Source organism: Ochotona curzoniae, unplaced genomic scaffold (assembly GCF_017591425.1).
Source record: "Ochotona curzoniae isolate NIBS_2020 unplaced genomic scaffold, NIBS_Ocur_1.0 scaffold_3835, whole genome shotgun sequence".
Taxonomy (NCBI): domain Eukaryota; kingdom Metazoa; phylum Chordata; class Mammalia; order Lagomorpha; family Ochotonidae; genus Ochotona; species Ochotona curzoniae.
Window position 1 is genome coordinate 23,379,057 of NW_024467114.1, and position 24,046 is coordinate 23,403,102.

Below are 24,046 nucleotides of genomic sequence, written 5' to 3' on the forward strand. Positions count from 1 at the left end.
AGACAGCTGCATCTTCCTGCGTCTCCTTTCGGCAGGGCCTTCACGACTATCAGGGGCTGCATGCCCATCTACCCTTTCCATCAGGTGCACACCTGTGCCCTGGCTCCCACATGGGATTCCTGGTCCTCCTGTTTGCAGTATAAAAGTAAGGAAATCTGACCCACACAGGCTGTGGGAAGAAAACTTAGGGACTGAGTGCTAAAGGGAGGGTCCCCACTCTGGGAAGCAGGGGCCCAGGAGGAAAGCAGCCAGGGTCAGGACAAGTGCACCCTGCCAGCATCCCAAGGGGCAGAGGATGCACGAGGGTAATTGGGAAAAGAGGGCAAATGGTAGGAAAGGTGGCTGCAGTGACAGAAGGCTTCCTGGAGGCAGGGGCATGGAGTGGAGTCGCACAGGCCAGGACTGGGGTAGATAGACCAAGAAGAGGGAAAATCCCACATTTTTCATATGGAGCGCTTTCTGCCAACATTCTATCCTGAGCTCTCCTGCCCACCCCTCAGTTAACAGGCAGGTTCCCATGGACAGTGCCCTGTGCATCTCACTCTTCAATCCTGCCAGGAGGATGGGTGAAGGGGTTAGAGGTGTGGCCATGGTACGTTAGGGGCCCTCACTTGGGGTGGGGAGCAGCAAGGCTGGGATACAGGAGGAGGAGAGAGTCCTAGAGTTGGAGCAGCTCCACTTCAGATGGCTCAAGGCACAGAAGAGCTGTTCCTGTCCATTGGCCCCCAGGGAAATACACACGGGAACAACAACGCAACAAGGCTGCTTCCCACAGACAAACCACTTCTTGGCCCCAGAAGAATGCTGGCAGAGTGTGGCCACACACACTGGAGAAGAAACTTGGAGACCAGGTTGGACAAAATACACACACTGCCAGGACAGGAACAGAGTGGCCAGGAATGAGCAAGGATGCTGTTCACAAACAGGAGATGGTGATGCAGTGGAAACCGCAGCTGTGAGTCCCAGGTCAGCTCCAATGGTGGACACGCTTCCATGGGGAGGAGATGGGGGCACAGTCACTCGCCCTCACCTATGCTTGCTGACAAGTTCTTTGGCTCCTCCAGGCTTCATTTCCCAGGAGAAGGAGCCAGCAAAGGAGGGGGAAGGGGCTCCAGCAAGAGACAGGAGAGGAAGGGAGACCCCTGCCCAGAGCTGGGCAGCAGCTGGGAGAGAAGCCAGCTCCAGAGGCTCCCATGGGTCTCTTTCTTCCCAGGAAAGCGGAGTTGGGGGGCACTCTAGCTGCTCAAGGGCAGGTGCAATTGTGGGCTACAAGCTCTGGTGATTCTGTGATATGGTGGTTGTATGTTGCCATTGCATCTTGTGGAGGTTGCATGTGGTAGGCAGCCTACCATACAGCTGTCAACACCTTTGCCCCTGCGGGGAAGGCACTGACCACCTAGCACGTGTCCTCCGGGCTGGCAGAAGCTCAGGGTCATGGCCGTGCCATTTCCGGGAGATCTCAGTCCTCACCTGTGGTGGGGAGGGAAAGGAAGTTAGGAAGGTGTTGCTGCCACTCTGCTACTTGGTGCCAGCAAGCCTGAAGGTACAGGGAGGGGCTGTGCCAGCACTAGAGACACGGAGCAAGGGTGGCTGGGTGGCCACTGCTGAATATTGCCCCCCTCCTGTGCACATCTCTCTCAACTTCCTTTAGTTCCCGTCTTTCCCAGTAGCACTACGTCCTCTGAAAATGTCTTACGGACACTTTCCAGAGCTCCTGGCCAGATGCCACCTCAGCTCCTGCGCCAATGATTCTGCCACCCCTTCTGTCCTTGATGCATTCACGTTCATTTTGATCCAGGAGCTCAGGACCAACACCCACACAGGAGCCCAAAAGGCAAGATGGCGTAAGATGGGATTTGCAGGGCCTGCGCAAGGAAAGCGGAGGCAGGGGTTCGTGAGGAAGGGGTGGGCAGGATCGTCACGCACCTCTTGGTTGAGGAAGCAATAAAGGATGGCAACGATGAAGCCCTGTGGGTCAAGAGGAAGGGCCCCATCACAACGCTGGCCTGGCCTCAGTGATTCCTACACCTTGTCCCACTCACCCCAGGTGGGGAGAGGGCAGCGTCTGTGCCAAGGGAGCTTAGAGGCAATCACCAGGACCATGTGCCACGTATGTGTCCCAGACAACCTGTCCAAGTCAGCCTGCTGAGGCGACACTCCCGTCCCCACTCCCATGACGTGATTTCCCTTCCCCCTTCAAGGGCACCTGGCCTGGCACATAATGGATGTTTGGTAACAGGTTGAACGGAGGCTGGGAGAGGGATAACAGGTGGCGGATGGGATGCATGAATGAACAACAACCCTCACCCCACCCCAAAGTCAGCTCCTCCCTCCTGCCCAGGGATGCACAGGTGTGAGGATGGGGGAGAGGGCTTCACCTGGAAGGAGCCCAGGCCCAGCTCCAGGGGCAGACGGACGCCCAGGCCTGTGTGGTCAGGCAGGAAGTTGAAGATGATGTAATGAATTCCAAACAGTGGGATGAGAAGGAGTGTGGACTTGGAGAGACGCCTACAAGAGAGGCAGAGCAGCCTCCGAGGCTGGTGGAAGCCCCCAGGAGCAGCCTGCCCCCACTCACTCTCCACCGGCTCCTCACATCCACTCCACTCTGCACAGCCCACCTGGGCTTCCTACCTGCAGGGCCCTGAACCCCGCAGTGCCCTCTCCAAATGCTGCTATCTCCTTTTTTCTCCCCAAATCGCGTTCAAAGACCACTTCCTTCAGGAAGTCTTCCCTGGTCACCCTCACCCCGCTCCCATCTAGGAAGACTCTCCTTCCCCCAGTCATCACAGACATGGATCCCAGCACCCATCCACGGTGAGGCCTGGTAACAGGCCGTGGGGAGTGCCCATCCTTCCCGCGTTGTGGCCTCCTGGAGAGCAGGGCCAGATGCATCCTCTAACTGGGAGTGCAGAGGGGAGCAACTGACACGGAGCTATGGCGGATCTCTTCCCTGTGGGCCTCCAGCATGCACACGTATGCACAAACTCCTGCACATGCATGTACATGTATGTGCCAGCACATGCACACAGCACACACGCATCTGTGTGCTCCCCCACATACATGCAGGCACACATCCATACACACTCACGGTACCAATACTGAGCCTGGGTGTGGAGGCTGCCCTGAGCCAGCTCCAGTTTCCTCAGCAGGATGCGGATGATGTTGAGAAATAGCCCGAAGTTCACCTGGATGTAAGGTGGGAGGGAGCAGAAAGGTGAAGGACAAGGCTAAGGAGAGGCCCTTGTGACCAGGGGTGGGGCTGAGCGTAGGAACCCCCAAGTTCCTGAACTATCTGCATGGGCAGCAGACAGACGTGCAGACCAGCAGAGCACCTTGCCAAGGACCCGGGAGGTCCCCACACAGACCCAGGAAGGTAGGGGAGGGCTCGGGATCCCTTCCCTGTGCAGAACCAAGAGCAACAGGGGCAGAGCCGGACCCTGTCCCCGCCCATGGCCGCCACCTCCCAGATGCCATGGCTTGTTTTGTGCACCTGTCTTCTAGGAGGGAGCCTGCCCTTCCCACCCAGCCACTCACTGCTGGCTGGATGATGGACAACCAGCACTTCCAACACTCAACACTCAGTGCTCTGGCAGCAGATTTTCAGCACTCATGGACACCACCCCTGGCTTTGACAGTAGATGCTGAATAATCCCAGCCATGCTAAATGAGGCCCAAAGACACAAGCGCAGGGACTGACCCCAACAGAGAGGACGATGGGCCCTTTGATGATCCACCAGTAGGGGGAGCTGTCGTCCAAGTCCCAGCACCTACGAAAAAAGGCAGATTGTGTTGATGAGCAGCGATGGAGTTGGGTGACAAGAATGCAACCTCTGCTGCATCTCCTTTTCTTCCATGGCCCCTGCACCTGCCCCGCTACCTGCACCTCACATCCCCACGGGCTACACACCAGCTCCCAGCCCCACCACTCCCTCCACAATCTTCTCTCCCCACTTCCAAACTGGGCTTACCCCAAGGTTGAACTTGGCAGTAGCTCAGTTGGTAGCCTCTTCCTCCAGGAAGTCCTCCCTAACAGCCCTCATGGCCTGAGTCCCACAGCCCTGAGACTCCAGCCCCTTGTCTTGCCCCCCCCCCCGTGCTGTGCTGTCCACAGGCTGGTCCCCCACTCCATCCTCTACCCTGCTTCCTACCCAACCTGGCAAGCACCGGACAGGTGCCTGACTCTCCTATAGCCCAAATGACCCATTGTGAGTGTGATGAGGTGGCACTTAGACTTACGCTGCATCCTCGAAGGCCAGCTTGCAGCCCACCCACGTGCCAATGCACAGCAGGGGCAGCCCTGTGGGGCGGAGGGAAGATTTCAGAAGGGTCCAAGATTCTCACGCTACTGCGAGCCCCTCCCCTCTGCGGACTACAGGGGGCCTCCTTCGGAGAGATGACCAAAACTGGGGCACCCCCAGACCCCCACCTCCCCACTCATGCCCCAACCCTGCCTTGCCCCAACAGGCTTCTGTGCTTACCCCAGCCAGCCAGAACCAGCCACCAGAAAGCCTTCCTGGAGCCAGGGGAGGGGGAGGCGAGGAGGAAACTCAAGTAGACAGCTTCCACCAACAGCCAGCTGAAGTTGGTCAAAGTGGCGAAATGGGAGGTGGCCACGGCCACCTTGCACAGAACCTGGGAGCAGGGGCTTGGGTGCATAAGTGCTGACCCTCCACTGGACATATCTTCCCCATCTCCCCATCGTGGCTTCCACTCCTAGCTCCAAAGCCACCTCCTCCCTGAAGCCCTCTCTGATTTCCTCCCAGCTCTTCCTTCACCTGGTGGTCCCACGGGCTTTCCGGAAGGACTCAGCTCCACCCAGCTCTGGAGGGTTGTGCTTGGGGGTGGTGGGAAGTGAGATAAGTGGCTGGGCACAGTGAAAGGTGGCATGGTTGGACATGGTTGTGGAGGATGCAACATAGAAAAGGGTGTGGTTGACACCGTGGTCCAGGAAGGCAGAAGAAGGGAAGGGGGGGTTGCTTTCCTACTCTGTGATTGGCCACAAAGGAGTGAGGGCCGCGCCCACAGGATCGCCTGCCCACCCCTCGTCCCTGCTCCAGAGCCAGCACCGTGGAGAAGCTGCAGTGATCAATCCCGTCGCCAGGGAACAGCATGGCGTCCTTCAGGAACACAGCTCCCGCCTTGAGGATGAAGGTGACGAACAGCTGCGTGTGGATGTAGTTCCGGGGGCAGTGCAGCCTCCTGCAGGGGCAGGTGTGTGTGAGGAACTGAAGGCCAGGTGGGTGGGGCCTGGCTGGGCTGGGCCTTGGGGTGAGCAATGGAATGGAAGCTAATGCTCCTGAGCTGAACTTGACTTTTCAATGTTAGCCCTGCAGGTATACAGCCTTCTAGGCTAACATTGCTCACAGCTGCCCCAAGGCTCACTGTCAGGAGAGGAACAGAGAGAAAGCCTGGTGCCTGGGGACACAGAGCAGCATGGGCACGTGCTGCCCATGGGCACCCCGAGGGAAGGGTGCAAGCGAGTCCTGGGGCCACACTGCTCATACAAAGCACAGACTTGGGAGATACAGCCCACAGCATCCCTGTGGTCCCCAGAGGGCACATCCAGACATCTGAGGAAGAAGGTCAGAGAAGTTCTTACCCATGGGACACAGTAGGGCTTGGGCCCCGGGGGAGGAGAGGTGCGGGGAGGGGCTGGGCCTCTAAAGGCTGCAGGATTAGCAGAGGATCCCTAGCTGGCCTTGCAGTTGCGACCAAAACCGCAGAGATAAAGGGAGCGCTGCAGCAGCAGAGTGAGCCCCACAAATACAGGAGCATGTAGGGGTGGGTGTGTGGGGGCAAGAGGGTGCCAGGGCCTGGGACCCTCCTGACCGCCCAGACTTATAACTCCAGGCACTAGGGAGCCAGGGAGGCTGCAGAGCAGGAGCTGAAGATGACCCACCTGAAAGAGAGTAGGATGGCCATGGCCACGGCCAGGGCCACACTGGAGAGGCTGTGGCCAACGGTGTAGACAGTCTTCATGGTGGAGAAGTAAGTGTTCTGGGGAGTACAGAGATGGAGGGACGGCTCAGCCGCCAGGCCCTGGGGAGAGGCAGGCCTGCCGACCAGCAGGTGCAGCTGTGAGGCCCGCTCTGGCTTCCCCGCCGGTGCAGAGGGCTGTGTCAGGGCTACGGGAGCTCCCCGTGTGCACGGAGGCACTGGCTCTCAGCACCCACCCGGTCTCCCACTCAAGCTGCTGGCAAGGGAGAGTGGGGACAGGGACAGATCGGGGAGGGGGGCCGCTTGAGGATGTGGCACTTCCCTGGGGAATGACAAGAGCTCAAGAGGAAATGGGGCTGTTTATTGACATCCAGTTTGCTCACCAGCTCGGGAACACAATGTTCCCATAGGAAGGGACAGCCACCAGCAGGCTGGGACAACACTTCCCAAACCCACGTGTCTGGATCGATCAGAGGCCAGTCTGCTCCCGAGAGACAGAGCTGGAGAGGGTGGGGGGAGGGCAGGCCACAAAAGGGAGCAGGGCCCAGGCCTGGTCCCACCCCAGCGCTCCTGTGGGCCGCAGCACTCACTGGTGCCCTGCGGCTCATTCTTGCTATCTGAGAAGTGGGCACATTCATGTTTTACCGTTCAGGACTTGGAGGTGGGCAGAGGATTAGAATGATGGCTGAGGAGGGACCTTGCCAAAACCCCAGCTGCACATACAGGAGGGAACTGGCTGAGGGGACAGGGCCTTGACCACACTTCTCTCCTTAGCCCATTCCACAGCTATGCAACCTGCTCTGTGGACCAAGGACCAGGATCCCAAGAAGGGAGGCACTTGCCTTGGGCTTCCCGCAGCCCTGGCTTTGCCTAAAGCTCCATGATGCCCTGGACGTACTATTTGTCAAGGAGACAGGGCCCTGCGCAGTAGCCTTGCAGTTAAAGTCCTCACCTTACACGTGCCAGGATCCCATATGGGCGCCTGTTCTAATCACAGCGGCCCTGTTTCCCATCCAGCTCCCTGCTTGTGGCCTGGGAAAGCAGCCGAGGACGGCCCAAAGCCTTGGGACCCTGCACCCATGTGGGAGACCCAGAGGAGACTCCTGGCTTCAGATCGACACAGCTCCGGCCATTGCAACCGTTTGGGGAGTGAACCGTTTGGGGAGCGAATCATCAGATAGAAGATCTTCCTCTCTGTCTCTCCTCCTCTTTGTATATCTGACTTTCCAATAAAAATAAAATAAATCTTTTTTAAAAAGTGGGGGGGAGGGGGCTGTTCCTGGGTAGGCAATGAACTAGCAAAAGACCTGGACTCTTGACACAGTCCCGCCCTCTGCTGGCCGAATGCTGTAATGACTATGCAAATGCTCCAGCGTGCAGTAGCCTCCTACCTCCTCCATCAGCAGCTCCAGGGGCACTGGACAAGCCACGAGGTAAGGCGGGAAGGGCTCAGACCAACCCGTGACTGTGCAGTCCCGCTGTACAACCCCTGCGAGGCAAGCAACAGTCTCCGTAACAGCTCAGTCCCAGCCCCAGGCAGGGCTGGGAGAGCCAGGGGCCAACAGGTACACCTTCTACCAGGGGCCGGGTCCTGGGACAACTCTGGTCTTAAAAGCACCATCAGTGAAGCAGAAAAACTCCAAGTTGGATCTCCACCATGCTAGGGGCAGCAGGGAAGAGAGCAGACCTGCTCTGTGTCCCCAAGGGACGGTGCACCCTGGACAGACTAGGCTGAGCAGTGGGCTTCTGGTCCTAGCCTCCCTTGTACTGGGCAGCCACACACACTGGAAGCATCCATGACCCACCCCCCGCCCGGGGGGGGGAACCATGTCCCACTGTGCTGTCAGCACTCCCTAGGCCACACAGGAGGAGGGCAATCCAGTACCCAAACCCAGGTCTGCCTGTCCCCAGAGCCAGCCGCACGTTCCACAGCATCTCACCTGTCCCCCACACCCTCAGAACCCCTCACCTGGTACTGAGCTGAAGTGAGAGAAGAACTCTGGGCAGGGGAGGGTGACCCACTCGCCGGAGCGCACTGCGGGCCAGCACAGCAGCCCGTCCCAGATCTGCGGGCAGCCTAGACAGAGAGCTGTGAGTGGAGACACCCCTGCCCACCTTGTGGTGGAGGCCACAAGGCTAGAGCCGGGAGGAGTTGGGGGTCCTCAAGGCCACCACCGCCCACTAGAGCCTGCCCATACCCAGGGTGGCGTTAGGTGTCTCCCCTGCTGCGTGGAGACAGGTGTTCTCGTCCTCTTGTAACTTGGTGATGAATTCACACTCGGGTAGGTACATCTGGCCCAACACCTGACAGGAAGGGTGTATAGAGTGAGCCCCATCTGTGGGGGTCTCTGCACGTCCCAGTGACGTGGGGGTACCCACGAAGCTGACTCATGGGCCTGCCTGGCGCTGATGCTAAACCCCGGCTGACTCATGCTGTTCTCGGGAGTGTTTGAAGGACATGGGGGAGGTGGGTGGATGGAAGGCAGGGTCAGGCAGAGGTCTGTGCTTGAGCTGCCAGGGTGGGGACCGTGGATGGCGAGTGACCATGGGGTGGGGAGCAGGGGATTCAGGAACCTCACAGCAGGCTGAGGAAGCCAGGAGAGAACCTGGAGGCCCAGCCCAGAAGGTGGGGTCACCCCCACTAACTCGCCCCGATAGCGAGGGAATCATTCAGGTCTCCAGCTGCTTTTGTCCCCAATCCAGCCTGGGCTTCATCTGCTGCCTTCCCCCTGGGAGCCCTGGGCTGCAAGTGTCACTTTCTATGCAATGGGTACCCAGACCTAGCTCTCAGCTTTGTCCCCTAGAGCTCAGAGCCCATGGGTGACAAAACAGAATCCCCTTTCCACCCCCTACATTCCCCTATGACACCATGCATGGTGGGGTAGCGAGGAAGGGAGCTGAGCTCTTCTGGGGCCGGCCTCAGATCCATCTTACTCAGCCAAGCCCCAGCACTGCTGTCCCTGACTCCTCCATGATGCTGCGGAGCCCTGTCCCTCCCAGGCTCCCACACTGTCACCATAGGATTCGAGTGTAGGTCAGGGAGTCTGAGAGATGGGCAGGGGAGAGATCTGGAGAACTTCCTGGAGGAATTGATGAGGACAGAGAGCTCAGAAACACAGCAGGCTCACGGAGAGGCAGAGGACCTGACCTTGCAGCCTCTGGGGACAGACGGGGTCCCCGTGGGCCCCAGAGGGCGCAGCCAGTTGCTAAAGAGGACACTTTCATAATGAAAGATGTCTGAGTCAGCATCAGCTGCCTGGGGGAGAAGTGTTGGACGGGGAGGGTAGTGGGAAGCCGGACCTCCCCAAGCTCTCCCCCTTTCTGGGGAGGCATTGGACACTGCCCACCCTGCACCGTGGGGACACTGAATGCCCTGTATCTCCCCTATTGGAAGCCCAGCAGGTGATGCAGGTGAATCTGACCCATCTACTCACAGCAGGTAGCAGGACCAACAGGCAGGCTTTCCATACCCAGGCGCCCATGGCAGGGGGACTGCAGGTGTTGGGTCCCTCGATCAGCCTCCGGTGTTCTGGGTCCCACCTTCCTTTCCTCTGTCCCCTCAACTGGTGCTGTCACCCAAGTGCCCTCTGCCCACCCTTCCCAGGAGACTGCTTGCATAGGCAGGAGCCTGTGCAGGGCACACAAGCAGGTGAATATTCACGGCCACGGCAGCACACAGTGCCCTTGTGAACTCTGTGTTCCTAGCAGGGAGGGGCTGAGTGGCACCTCCAGCTGTGGCCCCTCTGCCCCAGGGGGTCCTGCCTGTGGGTCTGTCCTGACTGTAAGAATCCAGGAGATGGCAACCTCAGGGCTCTTCTGCCACAGGTACTCAATATTCTCCACTGTCTTTTTGGGGCACACACACAACTCTGGTGGCTCAGGCTGGTAATAACTCCACCATAGACAACAAGGGGAGACGTGGGTCTGACCACAGTAAGCACCTGGCTGGTGACACTCCCAGACTAAGCCCTGGAGCTCAGAGCTGCCACCAGAGGCAGAGCAATGGGCAGTAAGGGTTGGCAGGCTAGGACGCATTGGGAAGGCCAGCATTGTGGCATTGTGGGTGAGACCACTGCCTGCAAGGCTGGCATTCCATGTGACCCCTGGTTTGAGTCCCAGCTGCTCTGCTTCCAGCCAAGTTCTCTGTTAATGTGCCTGGGGAAGCAGAAGATTGCCCAAATACTTCACACCCTGCCACCCATATGGAGACCTGGAAGAAGCTCCTGGCTCCTGGGTTTAACCTTACTCAGCCTCAGCTGTTATAGCCATTTGGGACATGAGCCAACAGGTCTTTGTCTTTCATCTTCTCTCTGTCACTCTGCTCTTCAAATAAAGAAATAAAACTTTATTTTAAAGGTAAATTTCACAGAGAGAGAGAGAGATCTTCAATCTGCTGGTACACAATGTCCAGAGCTGAGCCAATCTGAAGTCAGGAGCCAGGAGCTTCTTTCAGGTCTCCCACATGGATACAGGGTCCAAGAGCTTGAGTCATCTTCTGCTGCTTTTCCAAGCTATAAGCAGAGAGATGGGTCAGAAGTGGAGCAGCCAGGACAGGAACCGGTGGCCATATGGGATGCCGGCACCTACAGGCAGGGATTAGCCTGTTACACCCTCAATCTTGAAAGCAAGAAAGAAAAGAAAGGAAAAGAAAAGAAAAGAAAAGAAAAGAAAAGAAAAGAAAAGAAAAGAAAAGAAACGAAAAGAAAAGAAAAGAAAAGAAAAGAAAAGAAAAGAAAAGAAAAGAAAAGAAAAGAAAAGAAAGGAAAAGAAAGGAAAAGAAGGCAAAGGAAAAAGGATGCACTGATTAGAAAATGTCCCACTGGAGGGACCTAGCTCCTCAATCTGACTAGGACACCAGTCTGAATGGCAAAGTGACATCTGCAAATATCACAGCTCTGGACTTCATATGGGGCTGGTCAGAGTCTCTGCAAGAGCAGGAAGGGAGGCCAAATGGAGGCTCACAAAGGGATGTGGGGATGTGGCCCAGCCTGCCCCAGGGTGAGAGAACCAGCAGGAGCAGCAGAAACAAGGCTTGCACAGCCACCCAAATTAGCTTCACTGTCCACTCAACCTTATTATAACTTCAGACTTAATCTTTTTAAGAGATTTATCTATCTATCTATCTATCTATCTATCTATCTATCTATCTATCTATCTATCTACTTACTTGCTTGCTTACAAGGCAGGTTGAAAGAGGGATGGATGGAGATGAAGAGGGAGAGGGCAATTTCCCACCCACTGGTTCATTCTTCGAATGGAACCGATGACCAGGACTGGGCCAGGCCAAAGCCAGCAGCTTGGAACTCCATCTGAGACATCCAGATGAGTGGCAGGGGCCAGCCCAAGGACTTGGCCATCCTGTGTTGCCTTCCCAAGTGCACTGGCATGGAGCTGGATCCGAAGCAGAGCAGCCCAGGTGCAAACCAGGGCTCCACTATGGGATACTGGCATCACAGACAATGGGTTAGCCAACAACACCACAAGGCTGGTCCCCGTTTCAGACTTTGAAATACAGATTCCTTCCTGGTCAGGCTCAAGACAATGCTCTCAATTCTCTGGACATTTTGGAATTGGAAAGCACATTTTTCTCTTTGAATGTCCTGGTAGCTGGCAGATGGCAGTGCCGGCCGCAGGACACACCAGCCGCGTGGGCAGCCTGGCACATGTCATGAATGTGGAAGCCACCTCGCCCCCTCATCTGGGCGTTAGAAGCGTCTGACATCAACAGGGCTCTGTTTTTCCATCTCTCTTCATTGACAACAAGATGTTGGAGAAAAACATATTGAAAAAACATGAGCCACCTGAGGCCCCAACCTGTCCTATCTGTGCACAGGTGTGTTCTATATTATCATCAATAGTGATGGTTAATCACATATATAAATGTGCTCATTAACAGCACTTATTACCCAGGTTAGTGGCTTTTACCAGGGAGCCTATTTGTGCCATTCTTAGGGTGAGGGATAATTGCACCTGTTGGAGACACTTTTTATGGTCACCCTCAGCAGTGAGGAATGCTGAAAGAGGGGTGGGAGGGGTGGAGCCCAAGGATGCTGTAAGAAAGAACTGCCAGACACAACCTGACCCCGGCAGCCACAGAGAGGACCGTCCACTCCACAGGTCCATAGGGCCAGGACGGAGGGGACTGATTCACCATGAGTGTTCTGCCCACTTTTTCCAGGCTCCCGGGGGAGCTGTCCTCCATCCTCCAGTTCTGTCTGCTGGTATTCAGGGTTCAAATTCTGCCTCTTCTGTCTGCTACCATAACACAGGCCAGCTCTTTAGCCTTTCGGACATACGGTGGCAATGCTGATGCTATTCTTGCCACTTTGGTGGTATAAGTAGACAAGGACAGACGTGGGTGGTGCCTCCAACAGAGTTTACCTCTCAGTGAACAGGCGAGAAGGGCGGCGTGTCCAAGCTGCTGCTACAGCACAGTGGATTCGGGTTCTGTTAACAATGCCAGCATCCCACAGCGGAGTGCTGGCCTGAGTCCCAGCTATTTCACTTCCAATGCAGCTTCCTGCTGATGCTATCCATTGACCCCCTTGTGTAGGAGCTTGTGGGGTTGTTCCTGGCTCCTGGATTCTGCCTGACACAAACATGGCCATTGTGGCCATTGAAGAAGTGAACCAGTGGATGGAAAATCAGTCTCTCCATCTTCCCTTTCTCTGTCACTTTGCTTTACAAATAAATGAATAAATAAGTAAACAAATGTATTTTTAAAGGTTGCATATAACAAGGATTATTAGCAAATAAGGTTGGAATAACTGATTCTTTGCATGGGAAAAAATGAGACTCTTAGTTCACTTTTATAAAACTTTAGCTCTTTAGCTTTTTATAAAACTTGAAGCTCCTCGCTCCGAGTTTCTGCCTGGCCCAGCCGCAGCAATTGTGGCCATCTGGGGACTGAGAGAGCAGCTGGAAAATTCTCTCTCTCCTTCCTTATAACTTTTTCAAATGAATAAATAAACCTTAAAAGAGAGAGAGGGAGAGAGAGAGAGAGAGAGAGAGAGAGAGAGGGAGAGAGAGAGAGAGAGAGAAAGAGAGGGAGAAAAGAGAAAGAACAGTTTGTCCTCTGACCAGCCCACTTGTAATACACAAAGCCTTCATAGTAAGAGAGAATTAGCCCTAGAGCCCTAGAGTGAGGCTGCTTGGACCCATTCCAGGAAAGATTAGTGCAGACCTAGAAAGAGGCTAAAAACATAGCATCACAAAGGGCAAAGATCCAACACCATAAATCAATACAACAGCAACCAGAAACCAACAGTGTGAAATGCACTGTATCCAACCTCTAATACAGAATGGTTAGGTATACACAGGAGTAATAAAATCTAGCCTGTAGCCACAGTGAGAATCAACCCATTAAAAACAGAGCTAGATGTGATCCAGAAGGGGGATGAAGGGAGACCAGCAGACTCGGACATGGCAACGGTCCATACAAGCACTCCAGTTTGTCTTTCAGAAAGGGGAGTGCAGCCAAGAGGAGTGAGGAAGGAAGCTGTCACCAAGAAACCCAGATCCCACTGTGAAAATTAAAATGCAATACCTGAAGTAAAAAAAAAATATATATATATATATTAGTTATTATCAACAATGGAATAGCTGTTGTGTAACAAAGAGCAATAAACATGAAGATAGCATAGCACACAAATAAACTATCTGAATAAACTCACATACAGACTTTCAAAAATGAAGAGAACAGGTTCATTGTGAGACCATATCAAATGGTCTAACTCGCCTTAAACTGGAGTTACAGGAGGTTAGAAATTTAGAAAATGTACTGGAAGGAAAAAAATAGTTGAAATGATACCGAAGTTAATGAAAAATACATATGTGCATCCAAGAATTCAATGAATGGCAAGGAGAATAAACAAACAAAAGCACTCCAAGGCCCTGATCATTAACATGATGAAAACAAGCCATACAGGGAATGTCTTATCAGCAACAAGAGGTCAAAACACACCTGGTGTACAGAGAACAAACAGCAGGCTTCCCATGGGAAGCTGTGCAGGCTGTAGGGAGAGGGGTTTCAAACACACTCACAGAAGATTTCTGAACTCTAACTCTCGATTGTTCAAGTGAGACAAGATCATTCATGGCCAGCTCAGCTACACCAAGACAACTTTGAAGGAAGCTCCTTTAGCCAAAAAGAACATGAGAGCAGAAACAGGGAACTTCCCTAAGACGGACACTCACTGGAAATGGTGAAGAAGAAGCTGCAAATGCAAGGTTGTTCTTTTTCTCGTTTTACACACCTTAGAAGGTGATTGACCCTTGCAAATACACATGAAGCTATCAGGTCACATTCAACAGGAGATGAAGCCAAATTGTGTTAGTCCACAGTACGAGAATGGTCCCGTACAAGAAAATGAATCCTTCTCGTAGAATGAAGAGGAAACGTGAAATGATGCAGAAAAGGACATCACAAAATCCAACTCCCTTTCAAGAGAAAAGCTCTTCCACGAGTTAGGAACAGAAGAGCATTTCCATGACTTCATGGAAATCATAAAGGAAACCACACAGTTCCCATTACATTCATGGTGAAAGGCTGGGAGTTCCCCTCCTGAGATGACTAACAAGACAGCTCAACTGCCTTCACTACTCCTGTTCCACGCAACGCATAGATGCCAGCCAGAGCCCTTAGGTAAGGAGGAGAAACAGAAATCAGCCAGATTAGATGGGAAAATTAAAAATATCTTTATCTGTAGATGGCAGGATTTTAGATGTATCTGAGACTCCCAAAGATGTCGCCACAAAATTCTTCTAGTTTATAAACAGATTCAGCAAAATTTAGGAAAAAGTTAAACCTGCAAAATATAAGTAGATTTCTGTAAGCTAATAATGAACTCCCTGAAAAGTAAAATTTAAAAAGCAGTTTCATTTACAATGCCATTGAAAATGTATGGAACACTTGGGAATACATTTCATCAAGGAGGGCAGCTGTTAGGCACCGCATCCCCTCCGACTCCTGACGTCAGCTGCCTGCTAACACACCTGGGAGGTAGCAGGTGATGGCTCAGGTAGCTGGGTTCCTGGCACCCAGGTGGGAGACCAGGCTTGCATTCCTGGGTCCTAGTTTTGGTCTGGTCCAGCCCCTAGCTGATATGGGAAAGTTGGGGGATGAATCAGCAGATGGAAGATCTCTCTCTTTTTACAAACATACATTTGCTCTCTCATTCTTTTTCTCCCTTTAAAGGAAATTAAGTAAGTGGACAGTTTTAAAAGCTTCATCAAGGAAGTGAAAGAGTTTTACAGAGAAAACTATAAAGTGTCTGTCTGTTAAAGGATTTCCGAATCCCAGAAGCTTGGTTCTTCTTCCCTCTCCTGTGGGTTTTGTTTGTTTGTTTGTTTGTTTGTTTGTTTGTTTTTGGAAATGCAGAGCTATGGAAAGATCTTCCATTCTTCTAGTGCTCTCCCCAAATGCCTGCAATAGCTGAAGCTGAAATGATCTAAAGCCAGGAGCCAGGAGGAGCTCTTCCGAGTCTCCCACATCAATGCAGGGTCCCAAGGACTTAGACTCTCCTCCTCTGCCTTCCCAGCCCACAAACAGGGAGCTGGATGGACAGTGGAGCAGCCAAAACACAAACCAGTGCCCATATGGGATCCTGGTACTTAAAGAAGGAGGATTAGTCAATTTGAGCCAAAGTATTACTGAAAGAAAGTAGAGAAGAGTTAGAGAGAGGGAAACACACCCTGTGATCATAAATCAGAGACAATATTGCTAAAACAACAGAAAGCAATAATCACTTTGGTTATATCTGTGTTAAAATCCCAGGGATCAATTATATAGTTAACTGGTTTTTAAGTTTGAAATCCTTGTATAGTTTTTTTTTTCGCATAACACTCATTTTAAAAATATTTATCTATTTATTTATTTGAAAGGAGAATGACAGTAAGAGAAAGAGATGGATCTTCCATCTGCTGGTTCACTCCCTACATGCCAACAATGACCAGGGTTGGACCAGGCCAAAGCCAGGAGCCAGGAACTTCTTGGTTTTCTGTGTGGGTGTCAGGGTCCCAGAAACTTGGGTCATCTTCTACTACTTTCCCAAGTAAATTACCAGATATCTGAATCAGAAATGGAGAAGCTGGGACTCAAACCAGCACACATATGGGATGCTGGCACTGCAGGCACTGCAGGCAATTGTCTTAACAGCTCCTACGCTCAACTGATTTTTGACAACACTGCCACAGCTATTCGATAAGGAAGGGATAGTCATTACAACCAACCAAACTGTACTGGCAAAACTGTACAGCATATGAAAAATTGACAAACACAGCCTTTATTTTACACCTTATAGGAGAACTAACACAGAATGAATAAAGGCCTGAACTTGGGGAAAAAAAACCTAAAATACCCTTGAGAAGCAATAAGATGGGCTGATTCTGATGAATTCTCCCAAACACTTAAGGAAGAAATAATACTAACTTTTTGCAGTTCCTATCTGAAGATAGAGGAAGGTACACTTTTCAATTCAGTCTATGTGGTCAACGTTGCCATAATACTAAAACCTGTCATTCCAAGAAAAAAAAAGTGCAAGCCAATAGTTCTCAAAACCTCTCACACAGGCAGGCACACCCACACACACACATACACTACTGCACACACCCTGCGACAAGGCGCTAGCTACTTGACTCCAGAAACACATGAAAGAAAGGGCTTTGGGCCCAAGCTGGGGAGGCGAGGCTGGTTCAGATCTCGAGATCCCCAGCTTGTCATCCTCTACATGAAACAACAAGCTAAAGAGGAAAGAATTTGGTGTTGTTTCCAGAGATGGACAAGTGGCTTTCGACAAAATTCAGCATCCATTCAGGAGAAAAGCTCTTTTCCCTGCCAATGAGCATCACTGTCTAACTAGATGGTGAAAGACAGATGCCTTCCCTCAAGCCTGGGGTCAGAGCAAAGCAGTTCTCTTCATTCCTACCCACGCCCCCCACCAAAAGGGACATCAGAAAGTAGAACTATTGGGCCTTTAGATGGCAATGTGAGAAACGTCACTGTTTCCTTTGGCAGACAATGTAATAGATGGAGAAAATCCATTCTTTCTGGGATTCCCTAATGTCCTGCACACAGGGCCTTATCACCCTTCAGATCCTCATCAGTCCAGCTCTGTCCGAGCCAGCTGTGACAAAGCAGTCACTGAGGACCCATCTCCTCTCGCTTCTTTCCTTGCTCTGTGGGGGAAAGCCTGCCTTGGATCCTGAGCCAGGGGTGTGACAAATCGATCCAAGTCTGGCCAGGTGAGTTTGAGTCTTTTCTGCAGGTCATGGGGCTCATGTTTGCTAGCACTAGTGCTCCAACGTCTGGTTGTTGGTTAAAGAGGTCGTCTCTTTCGGTCCAGTGGGTCTATCACACTGCGTCCAATGAATGATCCATTCCCTCAGCTCCCGTTCAGCATGCACAAGGCTGCCCTACGGGTGAACTTCTATGCCTCCTCTTGTGCAGTACTAGGTTGGAGCAGGCATAACATCCATCCCCATAAAATAACCTGGAAAAGGAAACACAGCTTCTTTGTGTCAATCCTTTTGGAAACACGGGGACTTTGACAATCCTTTACATCCTTTGAGTCCCAGGACTTTTCCAAATCCAACCTATTTTACCCACTGTATTGCAAAAAAAAAAAAAACTTCAGGTCCCCAGTTGCAGTCTTTTGTTGCTCTTTCTATTGATAAATTTTTCTATTTCTCCAAACCAGGGTAAATGCTGCAAACTTGTTCTGAGCCCTTTAATACAGGGTTCTGTGGCTCAGAAGCCTTTGGTTTAACCTCCTCTGCATCCATATCATTTCCCCTATTTCTTTTTTTTTTTTAAGATTTTTTTTATTGGAAAGTCAAATATACAGATCGAAGGAGAGATAGAGAGGAAGATTTTCCATCTGATGATTCACTCTCCACGTGGCCACAAAGGCTGGAGCTGCGCTAATCTGAAGCCAGGAGCATCTTCCCAGTCTCTGACATGGGCATGTAGGGTCCCAAGGCTTTAGACCAGCCTCGACTGCTTTTCCAGGCTGCAAGCAGGGAGTTGGATGGGAAACAGGGCTTCTGAGATTAGAACTGACGGCCACACCGGATTCCAGCATATGTAAGGTGAAGACTTTAGCTATTAGGCTATTGCACTGGGCCATCCCCCACTTCTTAATAACCATCCAACAGTTTCCATCCTGCTAGGATGAGCCCCATTTTGTCATTTGACTCCTCTCTCTTTGTTCTTCCTATTATTTAATAACCATTTAAGTATTTCCTTCTTCCCAGGGTGAATCCTTTGGCTCTCCCTTCCAGCATGATCTGATTAATGAAGCTGATGCCCTGATTAGCATCTATCAAGCCTGTGAGAGGAAGCTGAGGGAACAGAAGGGATAAGATGTCTCTAACTCTACTTGGCAGCAGGAAGGTAGCCCACAGGGCCCCCTGAGCCATAGTAGTCACAATGACCTGGTCAATGAGTGTGTCACGTGGTAAGCATTCTCATCATTATAAAGCCAGGCCCACCCTGGCGCACTTAGGTAGCTACTTCATCTGAGTTATTTCACTCACTCTTACAAGTGGACAAGAACTGCTCCATTTCTTTGGGTAAGTAGACCTTACCAGAGCATTTATCCAGCAGCTTCCCTCTTTGTTAGTAACATGATGGGGAGTGGCTCCAAAAGACCCAAGTCTGAACATAGTCCAGCCTCAAGGATCAACCCAGAACTCTTACTTTCATTAGAATAGTATTGAATAATAATAACCAAGGAATTGAATTTTTTGTTTTGCATTTCCTCACCTGTTCATTACCCAGGAGTTGGATCCATGGTTGATCCCACTGGTGGTTTTTCTTTTTAACTGTCTCAGCACAGTTACTAAAATGGCCAGTTCCACATGGCTATCTAGGAATCAGAGATCATTCACTCTCCTTCACTTTGGTCCTTTCTTTTCCCAAACCTCAGGTTTCCATGAATCAGAACCAGGCTAGCAAATCCCACTCAGACACCAATTCTGCTAGGGGAAAAAAAATGTTCATCGATTAATCATTGTTCCCCCTTAATGTCCCGTCACACTACTCACAACACAGAAGATTTCTGCAACCTCACCAAAACCTGAGGTGCCAATGAAAAGCCTTGGGTGGCTTTACCTGTGCTTACAGTAAATCTGTTTCCATAACTGCTCCTTGAATTCCATTCATTTGCTGACACAGCTCCCGGTACTCAGGGAAATACTTCCTGTACCAGCGTATCATAAAGAACACTGAAAAGAATAAAGATAAATGGATTCACAGGGCAAGTTATGGGAGAAGAGTCATAGGGGCCCCTGCGTTCTCTGGATCACCACCCACTGCAGTGCCCACGTGTTCAGCCAAACAGGCAGCTCTTTGAACCCAGCCCTCTGGGATGTTTATGGAGATTTCCCTGCACAAGTATGACTGCTGACAGACTGGAGTGAGAAAGGCTTCAGCAAGGTCTTCAACATTCCTCCTCCTGGGTATGATGCACATCCCTCTGCAGCCAGGAGGGCCCACTGGTCTACCTCTGAGCTCTGAATGCCAATTCTAGGTGAGGAATCAAGACCCAGGAACCTCGCTGGAGAACCCAAATACCATGATGTGACCTTCACCTCTCTGGCTCTCACACACATAACTTCTCACCCTTTTGTCTTCTGATATGGCCCGATACAGCAAAAAGGTCCTCACTGGATGTAAGCCCCTTGAACAAGGACTTCCCAGCTTCCAGAGGTGTAAGAAATAAATCTTGCAGCCTGGTGAATTACCCGGACCGGGGTACTACTCTGTTACGGCACCATAAGACAAACCATGACAGCAAACCTGTACCAGACGTGAAGCTGCTGCTGCAAAGAAATCCTGACACCGTGGAAGGTGACTCTGGACTCTGGACTCTGGGGGTGCAGGTGGAAGGCGGCGAAATGTGGAGGTTGGATAAAGCCTGTGATTCCGGGAACGGAACATGCGGGGAAAGTCCGATGAAGCTCGGGGCAGGACCAGAGGCGTAGGCAAAGCCTGAGCCTTCTGGGGATTGATGCTATGCTCAGGCTGTTGGTAGCAATGTGAGCAGTAAAGATCATTCTTAAAGCATCAGAGGGAAATGAAGGGCAGTGTGTCAGAAAGCCAAAGAGAGGCTAGCTGTGTTCAGCAACGAATCCAGCAGAATCGTGTCCACATCCTAGAACTTGGCAGAAGGTGGACTTGAAAGAACTAAATGGAAATGTCTAGCAGAAGCATGTCCAATCAGCAGACTATTCGAGGTACTTCTTAGCCCGTTTTAGCCAGTCCCAGTAAAATGACACACACAGAAAAAACTGGATTCAGGATGGAATTTGTCATTGAAACAGAAACAGAATGGAAAGATTTAGAACATCAGACATATAAAGAAGTATGATTGTTTTGGAGAGATTGTGGAGGGTGTAACCAAGCAACCATGTGCCAAAGAGATGAAAGTGGGTAGAAGGCAGCCTGTCTGTATTCAGGCAGCCAAGGAGAGGAAGATCCCACAGACATTAGGGAGATCTTCAGGGTGACCTAAGACTATGTGGGCAAGGATTCAAGTGCGGTGTCCGGGATGGCCTCAGCACGCACTGGCTGGTGCCACCATGGGCTTTTCTCAGGTAGGCCAAGGTGCTGCTCATGCCATCTCTGCAAACGGCGCTAGCAGGAAGCCTCAACAGCGCCACCCAGTGCCAATGTCATGACCATGCGGCGTCCATGAGCTGTGGGCCGTGGAAACCCCATCTGCACTTCATAGTATATTGCTGGCATCCTGTGGCAGTCTTCTCACACATGTGGGGTGAGTATACAGTCCCACTGGGGCAGTGGTAGGAGCCAGGACACTGCAGACAGTCTCTAAAGCCTGGTGGAGTGTGGGCACCTGGCAGCCCCCAGAACCTCAAAACTGTAGGAGCACCAACAGGCACCTCCAGGCTGAACAAGCTACAGGCACAAGATGAAAGTGTGAGAACACTAGGTGCTTACCCTGAGTCCAGGCAAGCTGTTAGGGTAGGACAGCCCGAGTCTCCACTCCAGTTCAGCCCAGGAATGGGACATAGAATTCCACAAGACTCCCCAGTTTTAGGGCTTCAAATCTCCCCTGTTGGATTTTGGACTTACTGGGGATTGATATCCACTGTCCTCATCTGTATTCCTCCCTGGGGAAATAGGATTAATAGGTTCGCCCCACCAGGATGGTTGGGAACCAAGTCATTTACTTTGGTTGCACAGACTCATAGCTTTGGGGCGATTTGTCACTCACTGGAGGAGTCATGCCTTGGGTCTCAGCCACATCTGATTCAAGGCAGACTCTGGACTTGGACTTTGCAAGCTGGTGCTGGGCTATTGGGCCAGCTATTGGGGTTAAGGGAAAGTGTTGTTGCACGTGGGAGGGAGATGAAATTTGGGGATCTGCTGTGGTTTGTATATCTCCCCCCTCACACAGTATTGCAAGGTTGGGAAACAGAACCTTTAAGGGGATTAGGATAAAAGGACCCGGCTTCTCTCCACCTCTTATAAACAGTTAGCAGTGTTATCATGGAAGTTATCTCAGACACAGGTTTCTGATAAAGCCACATGTTCCCCTCTCCTTGTGTCTCTCAAATGAGTACTCTGTTTTCTGCCCTTCACTCTGGGATGATGCAGCAAGAAGCTCCTCATTAGATATGGCCTCCAGGGCCTTGGACTTGCCGTCCTCAGAGCTAGGAGCAGCAAATCAGTGCTGTGCATTCCTTAGCTGATCTAGGGTATTGTCTGACAGCCACCAAGTGAACCAAGGTGGAGCTGAGTCGGAGCCAGGCTGAGCATGGAAGCTGGGTGTCCTGGGATGCTCTCCAGTGATGAAGCTTCAAGTCTCTGGACTCAGAGGGCTGTATCAGTGTCTGTCAGCCTCTCTGCTCCCAAGAGAACCTGCCTCTGAATGGACCTCAGGGAACTGAGGGAGAGAATTCTTTGTTTCTCTGGAGAGGAAGAAGGTTCTGTCATCACTGCAAGGTTCCCTGCTCCACCAAGGCCTCCCAGTTCTCAATTCCAGGCCCCTGGAGCATTCCCAGTTGCCTCCCTCCCTTCTGCTGGTGGCTGATTGGGTTCCCCCAGCAAGAGCACCTGCTGGGGTGTGGCAGAGCAAGGTGTTGGCAGCAGGGGTGCCAAGCAGCGCTGGCCTTTGGCCGGGCAATGTGAGAACAATGCATCACTTTGTATTCTCCCTGGAGGAGGCACTTTGTTTTGTGCACGGATAACTCAGATAACTCATCCTGTTATAAACTTTAAACCGTACAGCAAACTTTGCTCTCCCGCCTCTGGAGCAAGTCGTCTCTGGCTAGGCCTGTCCAGAGGGGAGACTGGGGTATGTGGGAGAGGGTGAGGGCTGGAGGCGGTAGTCAGATTCAGCTGTTACCTGCATGTGCCCAGCCCAAGGACAAGTGAAGATGTCCAGAGCTTGGGGTTCTAGTGACCAGCCCCCCTGAGCTCCAGTTGCAGGCTGTAATTCACCCTGAGATTCGAAGTGCAAGTCTTCATGGGATTGCTCTGGTACTATAGTGGCTGCTGTTACTGCTCACTCTGGTGCACAGGCCACAAAACCTGCAGCACCATGGGAGCATCCTGGGGGCAGAGGAGGTGCGACCCTGCAGGCCTCAGCTAAGAGGGAAGGCGCTGGCATCAGCTCCGACTATGGAGGACTCGGCCTTGGGCTGGAAGGCCATAGGAGGACACAGAGGTCCCAAGTCTTCTTCCAGCTGCTGCCTGCAACGTGGTCAATCCAGCCGGCCCCACCCAGCCCCTTATTTATAAACCATATGTCCATCTGTCCCTACTCACCCCTGCTGTTTGTCCAAATTCGCAGCTGTTTCCCCTGATAACCCCAGGGCCAGAGGTCCTGGGGAACTGGGAGCGGCTGGGGCAGGTAGAGTTCAGGGACACTGTGTGTGTGTGCCTTACCCGCTCAGGAACCTTTCGCGGCTCCCATAGACACTGCAGGATCTAGTGTCTGGACCTTGCTGGAAGATCAGCAGCTGCTGCAGCCTAAAGCCCTAATACCTTCCATCCTCCCCAGACGTGCTCCCAGCCCATGGTGGTTGTGGGGGAGGATTTCTGTTCATCACACACACAAAGGCAGTCTGGAGTTCACTCTACTCCATAGTAGTGCTTTGCTGCCCAACTGATACAAAAACTGGAAGAACTTGGATCCAGACCACAGCAGGACTGGCCCTGCCCTCTCTTGCTGGGCAACCTTTGGCTGCTCATCTAACCTGTCTGGTTCATGGGCTCTTCACCTATAAGAGTGTATATAAGTGTATATACATGGTTTGTTTTATTCAGGTCCCAACATCCACAGCAGTGTAGGGCCACAATGGGAGCTCAGCAGTGGGAGTGTGGCTGAGTCAGTTTCCAGCTCTCAGCCTGCTTGTACCAAACAAAGGGACATCCAGGATTTCAGGCGGGGCTTCCTTACCCCAGAGCTGCCCATTGTAAGGGCTGCAGTCTCTCCCTCTCTCTCTCTCTTTCACTCTCTCACTCTCTCTCTCTCTCACTCTCTCTCTCACTCTCTCTCTCTCGACTTTATAAACATGTGCTCATTTCTATAAGGGGCTGAGCCAGAACCCAACCAGGAGCCTGAGACTCCTGGTCGGTCTCCCATGCAGGTGCAGGGGCCCAAGCAGAACAGAGCATCAGGAAGAGGAAGGGGAAGGCCCCAAGATGAACACACGAGTGAGGCTTCCGCACATGGGGTTCTGAAAAACTCAACCCTGGAAAGTGTCTGGGGCTCTTGGATGCAGCCCCCATTGTATGGTTGGGAACACTAGGATCCTGACAGGGGAAGGACTTGCCCAAAGTGCCACGGTGGGTCAGCGGCAGAAGCTAGCTTAGAACTTGGGACCAGGACTCCCAGCTGGCTTAGAGGCTGCGCTTGGCTCATCTGTGAGGGGTCTAGAGGAGGCTGTGCCCGAGCTTGGGCTCCACTACCTGGCCAGTGCCACCTTTGCCCAGCACTCTAGGAGCTTGGCACGGGCAGCGGTACCAGCTGATGGCAGCTCAAGGCAAGGGCAATCAATGATTCATGAAGGCTTGCCTCCTGGGGGCCTCTGCGGACTGTCTGGGTGTCTTTACTGGCTCCTGCTGGAGAGAAGGACAGGG

At 52.1% G+C, this 24,046-nt stretch overlaps 1 protein-coding gene across 1 annotated transcript; it reads right to left on the minus strand.

Moving 5' to 3' along the window:
- Window positions 1-1,359: 1,359 nt before the first annotated feature.
- Window positions 1,360-9,419, minus strand: GHRHR (growth hormone releasing hormone receptor). The gene is made up of 14 exons (XM_040964517.1): window positions 9,408-9,419; window positions 9,086-9,193; window positions 8,136-8,241; window positions 7,907-8,014; window positions 7,329-7,426; window positions 5,900-5,997; window positions 5,067-5,199; window positions 4,479-4,632; window positions 4,237-4,297; window positions 3,698-3,767; window positions 3,094-3,185; window positions 2,379-2,508; window positions 1,927-1,968; window positions 1,360-1,470 (listed from the first exon to the last, which is right to left on the minus strand). The coding sequence occupies exons 1-14, from the start codon at window positions 9,417-9,419 to the stop codon at window positions 1,360-1,362; spliced, it is 1,323 nt and encodes a 440-aa protein (XP_040820451.1).
- Between the last annotated feature and the right edge of the window lie 14,627 nt (window positions 9,420-24,046).